This window comes from Magnolia sinica, chromosome 15, assembly GCF_029962835.1.
Source record: "Magnolia sinica isolate HGM2019 chromosome 15, MsV1, whole genome shotgun sequence".
Lineage (NCBI taxonomy): Eukaryota > Viridiplantae > Streptophyta > Magnoliopsida > Magnoliales > Magnoliaceae > Magnolia > Magnolia sinica.
The window spans coordinates 37,830,783-37,841,001 of record NC_080587.1 but is presented as its reverse complement, the minus strand read 5'-3'; the positions used below and the strand labels follow the sequence as shown (position 1 = coordinate 37,841,001).

General features: G+C 39.5%; 1 protein-coding gene across 1 annotated transcript; it reads left to right on the top strand.

The window, feature by feature from the left end:
- The first annotated feature begins 2,404 nt into the window (after positions 1–2,404).
- LOC131227075 (ATP synthase subunit beta, mitochondrial) lies at positions 2,405–9,591 on the top strand. The gene is made up of 9 exons (XM_058222784.1): positions 2,405–2,939; positions 6,375–6,450; positions 6,567–6,655; positions 6,855–6,972; positions 7,076–7,179; positions 7,294–7,452; positions 7,536–7,760; positions 7,915–8,226; positions 9,276–9,591. The coding sequence occupies exons 1-9, from the start codon at positions 2,463–2,465 to the stop codon at positions 9,387–9,389; spliced, it is 1,674 nt and encodes a 557-aa protein (XP_058078767.1). The 5' UTR covers positions 2,405–2,462; the 3' UTR covers positions 9,390–9,591.
- Positions 9,592–10,219: the final 628 nt, after the last annotated feature.

Here is a 10,219-nt window from a genome sequence, read left to right as displayed (position 1 = left end):
CCATACATCATGGTGGGCCCCACATAGCGCCTAGACAAGGTAGGGCAAGACCCAATACTCTTTCAAGATAAATAGTCCCAACTAATCTGTCCATGCAAGCCGGTGGGACCTGGTCACGAACCACAAAGTAACAAGATTGAGAATGATCCGTAGCTCTGAGATGACGAATCTGAGCTGTCCATTAGGTCCAAACACATTCCAGACTCCTGGATCAAAGTCACACCAGTCGAACAATTGCAACGATCTGATCAAAGCATTGTAAAACAGACGTCTAAGATCACTCATGGAAAGCGGGATTAATCAACAAGATGAGCAATCAATTTATTGGGATCATTACCAGTTATTTTATATTTACAAAGAATCACACGATGGGCTCACTATTCTTCTGGTGTGGCCCACTTGAGTAATGGATCTCCCTTTTGTTTGTGCCCTCGTCCTAAGATGAGCTACTGAAACCCATCAACCGAGTGGATATAACACAAGAGGGGTCGATATATAGCACTTGTCGTTGCAGGGATCCTAGGAGACCGGACGTGGATTGCCTACCGACAGTGCCAGTAGCCACCTGGCTACTGGACGGTATTCCATGGGCCCACTATAATGAATATTTTTTATCCACACCGTCCATTTACTTTTCCACCTCATTTTAGGGCATAATCTAAAAACGAGTAAGATCCAAATCTCAGGTGGACCATGCCATAGGAAAGTAAGTGGTGATTAAATGGCAACCATTAAGAAATTCCTAAGGCCCACTGTAATATTTATCTGTCATACAACCTATTGAAAAGGTCACGCGGACTTGGATGGAGGCAAAACACAAATATTGGCTTGAACCAAAACTTCTTTGACCCTTAGTAAGCTTTTAATAATGGGCCTTTAATCACCACGGATTCCTGTGTTGGGATTCACCTAAGGTTGGGATCTGCTTACCTTTTATGATAATGTCATAAATAGAGATGGAAAAATGATGGATGGCGTGGATAAAACAAATACGTCATGGTAGGGCTCACAGAGCATCCTAGGCAATCCAATCCAGGTAACCTGTGTCCAATGCTCGCCATCTCATACGCTGCTGCAAAACGAATGACTAAAACAATTATATTCGAAATAAGGGCACATGTGATTATAAATTATTGAAAATTTTAGCTTAAAAATATATTATAAACCTATTAGACGGTCAAGATCAATTGAATAAACTATAAAAGTTTCCACGTACAACCAAGGAGGACTATAACTTACAGTGTTCTAAGAGAACTAGAGAATTTCTCAACAAACCCTAGTCGACGGGATTCCCTGCGAAAGGCTTTCGCAGGAAGTTCTTGCGCTGGGAACTTAGGTGGGGCCTACTGTGATGTTTGTGAGAAATCCACTCCATTCATCCATTTTTCGAGTTCATTTTAGGACACAAGGATAAAAATGAGCCGTATCCGATACTTAGGTGAGCCAAAAATGTAAGTATTGAATGTCAACGGTAGAAATATTTATGTGGCCACAGAAGCTTTGAATCAGGATAATATTTTTGTTTTCATTTCATCCCAGTATAACTACTGACGTTATAAATTGTGTAGATGGCATATAAACATCATTGTCTACGCCAGGAACGTTTCAACGGCAAGAATTTCCCTGTAGACATTTTCCTTTATTGCGACCCACTTGAGTCTTGGATCCTTCTCAATTTTTCTTTCAAGTCCTAAAATGATCTCAAAAAACGGATGGACGGGTTGGATTTCTCACAAACATCATTGTAGGCCCCACCTAAGTTTCGAGCGTAGGAAATCGGTGCGGATTGGATACTGACAAGCTCCGTAGCCAAATCGCTACTGAAGTGACGTCACCTAGCTCCGTGGACCCCACCATGATACATGTGTTGTATCTATACCGTCCAACCATTTTTAGAGATCTTTTTATGGCATTACAAAGAGAATGATATAGATATAAAGTTCAAGTGGATCCCACCATACAAAATAGTGGGGACAGTGACATCCACGTTCAAAACTTCTTACGGGCCACAGTAGTTTCCGATGAAGCTGATATTTTTGTTTTCACTTCATCTATCTATATGTTAACTTATGAAAAGGATGGATCTCAAAAATACATCACTGTGGGCCCTATAAATGTTTCAACGGTGGGTGTGATGGCCCCCACGGTTTTCTGTGGTGGGTCCACTTGAACTTTAGATTATCTCATTCTGTTTTTATGCCATAAAACGATCTCTAAAAATGGTTGGACGGCATGGATAATACATATGCATCATGGTGGGGTCCACATAGCTTGGTGACGTCACTTCAGTAGCGATTTGGCCACTGACCTTGTCAGCATCCAATCCGCGTGCTGAAATCGAAATCCCAAAACCCCGCCGTCTCTTCTCATCTTCGCTCTCTTCTCATCTGCGAGATCCCAAATCAACGCGCCTCTCTCTCTTTCTCTCCCTCTGAAATCTATCTATCTACGTACAGAGATCTATGGCTTCTCGCAAGCTACTATCTACCCTCATCCGCTCCTCTCTCCGTCGCTCTCCATCCAAACACTCCATCCCAAACCCTAGATGTCCATCTCCATCTCCGATCTCTCGCCCTTCTCCCACTGGATTCCTCCTCACCCGCGCCGTCGACTACGCGACGGCGGCAGCGGCCCCTGCCCCTCCGTCGGCGCCCCCGGCGAAAGGCACTCCAGGGCCCACCGGCAAGATCACCGACGAGTTCACCGGCGCCGGGTCGGTCGGAAAAGTCTGCCAGGTCATCGGTGCTGTCGTCGATGTCAGATTCGACGACGGGCTGCCGCCGATCCTGACGGCGCTCGAGGTCTTGGACAATTCGATCAGGTTGGTGCTGGAGGTTGCCCAGCATCTTGGGGGGAACACGGTGAGGACGATTGCTATGGACGGGACTGACGGGCTTGTCCGCGGGCAGCGGGTCTTGAACACTGGGTCACCTATTAGTGTGAGTTTTTCTATTCCTGCTCCCTCGATCGGTTGCATATATGATGAGATGTATGGGTTTACGGCGTCTAGGGTTGATTTGAAATGTAGGTTGAGACTGGCTGATCATGTTGTCGGGTTGATTGCAAATGTGGATTGGGATTTAGGGTTTCTGCTGACTCATCACTTTGATTGTGCTTATCTCTTAGATTATGTGTTGATGTATGTAGATCTCAGATCGGGATTAAGATTTATTGCTATTAGTACTGATTTATCATGGATTTGATGATTCATGGATATATTTACAGTGAATGTTAATGTTGGTATTTGGATTGAAATTCGTAGATTTTAAGATTTCTGAGGTGTTTGGATGTCCCCTCAAATGGCATATTGGGGGAATTACAGTATGTATAATGCATTTTTCCCATAGATGGTGTTTCGGGAATGGTTGGGACATATTTAGAAAAATGGTATTTGTGAGTGAAGCTGACATGATTCGGTCCTAAAATTGCGGCTGCAAAACTGGAGGCATTTTGGGTATCACAGTTTGTACAATGTAGTGTTTGTATATGGATTGAAATTGTAGCAGTAAATTGTAAGATTTATGAGGTATGAGGTCTCCTCCCATGGCATTTTTAAGGGACTTGCAGTCTGTTTTGTTGTTGTTGCCTGTAAATTGTTTAAGTTGTAAATGATTTACAGAAATCATTTACAACCTGTCCTGTTTGGCTTTAAGCTGTAAATGATTTACACATAATGATTGTCTGTGTTTGGATAGTCTGTAAATTATTTATATCCTGTAATTGGATATTCAAAAAGGGGTAAAAGCATCCTTCAAAAAAAAAAAAAAAACACAAAAGGAAGAAGAAAAAAAAATCCCGTAATTGGATATTCAAAAGGGGGTAAAAGCATCTTTCTAAAAAAAAAAACAAAAGAAAGAAGAAAAAAAAGAGGAGGTAAAAGCTGTAAATGAAATCCCAGTTTTTGGCTGGGAAATCTAAAGGGTAAAAGCTGGAAATCATTTACAGGCGTAAAGCAGCATCCAAACACCGCCTGTAAATGACTTCCCTGTAAATCATTTACAACTAGAACCATTTACAGGCATCCAAACGACCCCTTAATGAAGTCTTCTGTTTTTTTGACTGTTTTCAACCTGTATAAAAATGCCATTTGTGAGGGGACAACTTAATTCTGTCCTAATACTGGTGTAAACCTAGATGCATTTTGAGGGGCATTACAGTCTGTACAATGCTGTTCTCCCCCAATGGTGTTTCGGGAGCTTTTGGGATCTGTCTAGAAAATGCCATCCGGACAGGGTAGTCAACATGATTCTGTCCTAAATAGTGGGCAGAAAAGTATGTTCAGGCTTGAAGTTTTGCTGTCTGTATTTGGACAGTGATGCATTTGTTGTCCAAAATGTGAGGCTATCTGAACCAAGGTGTCCCGTATCGGTATCGGTTGGCGTAACGGTGACCTCCAAAACCGATACGGATACGGGGGCGTAACGGCCCGTAACGGCGCAAAATTTTTTTTTTTTGCCAAAAAAATATGGATTAAATCCGAAATATTCTAAGCATTCCAAATATGCATTCATTTATAAATTGGAACATGTTTATGGTGGTGTAACGGTCCACTCTTTGGTGAGAAGTTGTATCGGATTGTCTGATGAATTTATGAACCAGATAACCTGAATTTGACTACAAAATTCATATATTTAATTTTCTAACTATCTACTATCAATGATAGATATATTAGAATGAATGTAATATGAAAATATCTTACATTTAGGTGTTTGCAATTATTTTTGAGGGCCAAAATTCATGCGTAAATAGAAAAAAAATATAAAATAGCACCCCAAATATGTAAAATGCACATTAACATGTTCTACTATGATTAACACATCATATGGCATCATTAAAACAGCAAAAGAATCATTAAAAAATGATTTTTCGAATTTTCAAAAAAAGGGCCGAAATAAATGCGTAAATAGAAAAAAATATAAAAAAAATATAAAATGGCACCCCAAATATGTAAAATGCACATTAATATGTTCTACTATGATTAACACATCATATGGCATCATTAAAACAGCAAAAGAATCATTAAAAAATGATTTTTCGAATTTTCAAAAAAAGGGCCGAAATAAATGCGTAAATAGAAAAAAATATAAAAAAAAATATAAAATGGCACCCCAAATCTGTAAAATGCACATTAACATGTTCTACTATGATTAACACATCATATGACATCATTAAAACAGCAAAAGAATCATTAAAAAATGATTTTTCGAATTTTCAAAAAAAGGGCCAAAATAAATGCGTAAATAGAAAAAAATATAAAAAATATATAAAATGGCACCCCAAATCTGTAAAATGCACATTAACATGTTCTACTATGATTAACACATCATATGACGTCATTAAAACAGCAAAAGAATCATTAAAAAATGATTTTTTGAATTTTCAAAAAAAGGGCCAAAATAAATGCGTAAATAGAAAAAAATATTAAAAAAATATAAAATGGCACCCCAAATCTGTAAAATGCACATTAACATGTTCTACTATGATTAACACATCAAATGGCATGATTAAAACAGCAAAACAACCATTAAAAATTGATTTTTCGAATTTTAAAAAAATGGGCCAAAATTCATGCGTAAATAGAAAAAAATAGTAAAAAATTATTAAATGGCACCCCAAATCTGTAAAATGCACATTAACATGTTCTACTATGATTAACACATCATATGACATGATTAAAACAGCAAAATATATTAAAAAAAGTATAAATACCTATTTTTGACGAATTTCTGAAAAATGGCCCACCGAGCTTTGATTCAAAAAAATCTGTTATATAATGTGTTTTTCTATCAATTACCTAGCCAAGGTTGGTCGAAATTAGTAGTAGAAGGAGTGAGAAACAGTTTGGAAGCAAGAGGTTTCAAAAAAACAGCAAAAACAGAGTTAAAAATGAAAAAAAAAAGGTTATCGTTACGGGCCCGTAACGGCCGTTACACCCCGTAACGGGCCCGTATCGGCCGATACGGGTACAAAATCGGGTATCGGCCGATACGACCCCGAAACGCGTAACGGTTCCCACCGTTACCGTTACGTATCGGCCGTTACGGCCGATACGTAACCGTTTTGGCACACCTTGGTCTGAACACACTTTTAGGATTTCAATTTTGAGTTTGATGTTGGCCAAGATCTATGCCTTTTGAGTTGTTACTAGAAAGTACATAATGGTTTCATGAGTTTCATAGGTTTGAAACTGTTGATCTATAGTTTTTTATTTGATTTTCTTTGTTGATATGTGTGGATGTGGTTCTTTTAATTTTTTACTTTATGACTTCCTGGCTGTTTATGTGATGTTTGTGTTGTATTTGCTTCATCCGTTCTTGGCATATCAATGATGAATTTTCTTTTCCTTTTCTTGTTTATGTTTGATTGTTGTTTAGGTGCCTGTGGGTAGGGCTACCCTCGGCCGCATCATGAATGTCATTGGGGAGCCGATCGATGAGAGGGGTGAAATAAGTAAGATTTTTGTGCCCTTGCTGAGTTTCATTTATTAATTGGAAAATGCTGTTTTATTTATTGTAATTTTGCTTCATGCACACCATGTTTTATATTGCTGTTTGGTTGTCCAACAGAGACCGACCACTTTCTGCCCATCCATCGTGAAGCTCCTTCCTTTGTTGAACAGGCAACTGAACAACAGATTCTTGTGACTGGAATTAAGGTGTGCTTTTCTTTTGACAATTTTTTTATATTCTATCTGATATATTGAATGTTTGTTATTTATTTCTTAAAACTGCACGTATTGGAGAGTTCCAAGTAGTTGACTCCCTTTTTTGCATGTTTCACAAGCATGGCATTCGGTGTTGTTGGATCTTAGTGCCTATTTCAATGACTTTGAATCTGACTTTGTAATTGCCCAGGTCGTGGATATGCTTGCACCTTACCAGAGAGGTGGAAAGATTGGGTTGTTTGGTGGTGCTGGTGTTGGGAAGACCGTGCTTATCATGGAACTGATTAACAATGTTGCCAAAGCTCATGGTGGGTCACGGAATAATGGGGAAGCCCATTTTGAACGCATCTTTGATTTCTCTATTGCTTACTTTAAAAATAAAAAAAATAAAAATTAATTTCATTGCATCAGGTGGTTTCTCTGTCTTTGCTGGTGTTGGTGAACGTACCCGTGAGGGTAATGATCTATACAGGGAAATGATTGAGAGTGGTGTTATTAAGCTTGGAGACAAACAGGTCTGTATCATTACATCTTATTCATGATTTGTTATGATTGGCACATCCATCCGCTGTTCGTTATTCTCATAGGTTATGCATTCATTCTCTTCATCTCTGTTTCATATGCTGCAGAGCGAAAGCAAGTGTGCTCTTGTGTACGGGCAAATGAATGAGCCCCCTGGTGCTCGTGCTCGTGTTGGGCTGACCGGGCTGACTGTAGCTGAGCACTTCCGAGATGCTGAAGGGCAGGACGTGCTTCTCTTCATTGACAACATTTTCCGTTTCACCCAAGTAAGTTGCCTTATTTATGAATTTATTGAAGATCTGGTCATCCTTCTGCATGGTATTATCATAATGAGAATTTTCTTTTTCAGGCAAACTCTGAAGTGTCTGCTTTGCTGGGTCGTATCCCATCTGCTGTCGGTTACCAACCAACATTGGCTACTGATCTTGGAGGCCTGCAAGAGCGTATTACCACAACAAAGAAAGGTTCCATCACCTCTGTCCAAGCTATTTATGTGCCCGCTGATGACTTGACAGATCCAGCTCCTGCAACTACCTTTGCTCATCTTGACGCCACGACTGTGTTGTCACGACAGGTTTGTTTATTTCTCTACTGATCCTAAGCTGCTGCTTCACATAAGGATTTCTTCTATGTTTGGCCCCCCATATTTTATGGCTGTCTTCTAACTGACCCAAATAGCTGGGACAAGGCTATGATGACACTGATGGTCGTTTTCTACTTGTGCCCAGATCTCAGAGCTTGGTATCTATCCTGCTGTCGATCCTCTTGATTCAACATCTCGTATGCTTTCCCCCCGTATTTTAGGACAAGAGCACTACAATACTGCTCGTGGTGTCCAAAAGGTTCTCCAGAACTACAAGAATCTTCAGGATATTATTGCAATTTTAGGAATGGATGAGCTCAGTGAAGATGATAAGTTGACTGTGGCTCGTGCCCGTAAAATTCAAAGGTTCCTGAGTCAGCCATTCCATGTTGCTGAAGTGTTCACAGGTGCTCCTGGAAAATATGTTGAATTGACGGAATCCGTTGCCAGCTTCCAGGTAAGGAATAAAGAAATTCTGCCTCGTTGAATGGGCATTTATTTTCAAGTTTTCTTTTTCTGTCTAGAATATGAATATTAAGAAATTTGGACCAGTGGAAGATTGGCAGATAGCATTAGCGTATCCTCATCCTTCTCTGTTGTCTACATTTAACGTATATATTGTTCTAAAATGTTACTTGTAGAAGCATTGTAATTTCATTGTATGTGCATTATAGAGGTATACAATTACCTATAAGACAAAAGGAAGAAAAAAGAAGAGTATAAAGTTCCGATGTGGCTCTTTTCGATAGCAATGAAAAGAATGTCACTGCTAAATTTTGTGATGATGGGTCACACCAGCAATATTGCAAATGTTAAAGTAGCTCCAAGTCGGGTCCATACTCCATCATCACCATGACTAGTCATATCCATGGAACATTTTTCTCTCAAAGTTCGGAGTTACTCGGGTAGGATTTCTTGCTAAAAGTGGTGTCTTAATTGCCTTTGAAGATTTGTAGCTGGCAAGCTAAGTGACTGTTGAACACAACGTAGGTCCCGCCTGCATTGCGTTCTGATGGTGGCAACAATACCTTTTATGTTTAGTGGCACTTAGATTGTAGCCAAACCTGATTTTGGCCACAATTATTTAGTTCTGTGACCGCACCATCCACAATAGGGCCTCCAGATGAATGGACTGAATGTACGGATATTAGAGTGCTTGATGACTAGCTTAAAGTATATGAGCTTTAATGTTAAGCTTCAGTGACACTTTTGCTGTAGCAATTGCTTTTTGACCACACCTGACAGTAGCCAGTGTAGGCCTGACAGATAATGAGCTTATATATTGGCACTTTGTGTTGGATGCTTTGCATTCCCAATTTATTAGTAAATTATCAGTTAGTGTGTTGGCCACAGACAAGTACTTGCCTTTCACGGACTTGTGTTGAATCTAATTTTTTTCCTGGTCAAATTGTTTCATACACAGCATACAGATTCTATTAATTTAACACTTGGCTCTTCACTTCTTATCATGTCTTTTAATGCACATGGTTTTGTCATGGTTGACAGGGTGTTTTGGATGGGAAATTTGATGATCTTCCCGAACAGTCATTTTACATGGTGGGAGGAATTGAGGAGGTCATCGCTAAGGCTGAAAAGATTGCCAAGGAGTCTACGACCTAATGGGCTGGTTTTCCTGTTTTAATGAATAATTTGATTGATACAGTCAATGCCTGTATCCAAATTTGCATTTTTGAGGTCACTGCTATTTGGCTTTCCATTTTCGTTTTGACAGGATTGTGTTAGTTTCAGGAAAAGAGCGATGGCTGGCCCTCAGGGGCGCCTCCTTTTTATCTGAATAAAAAAGATGCGGACATGTTCATAAGTACTTGTGTTGGATCATTGAATCCCTTTCATATGCATTGGCTTCTGGTGCCTTTTTTGTTTTGTGCCAGTCGGTTGGATGTTTTATTGGTGTAATTGTTTTTTTAAGCATAACTGATTTCTGTTGACAATTTAGACAATGCAGAGAAAGGGCCGGGGCTGCCCGACAATTAGAGGTCTTGTTCTGGCACCATTTCTTTTATTCTTGAGCTCCAAAGAATCTTAGTGTGCCCGAAATTGAACTAATTTGTATCATTATTCTATCTTCAAATACCTGTCCAAATTCATTATGGTGTACATTTTCTAATGGATGAAGAGGAAATATAAATGCTCAATCGAGCTTTTGTATGGCTTGACAAATGCAGATGTCGGCTGTTCTTCTGGTTCCAAATCATTCATGTGGTGGGATCCATGGTAGACGAGATAACCCTAAAATCTCCATCATCAGATGATCCTCATTGTCCAATGTAGTCCATGTTAAATGTGGATTATTGGTTCCAGTTGTCCATTTCCAATGGAGGTCCAGAATAATCTGATTAGAGAGATATTAGGCATTTCCATTGCCCATGATGGATTTACCATCAGCAGTTCACATCACCAAAAAATCTGCTTGGTCGAACAAAAGATGC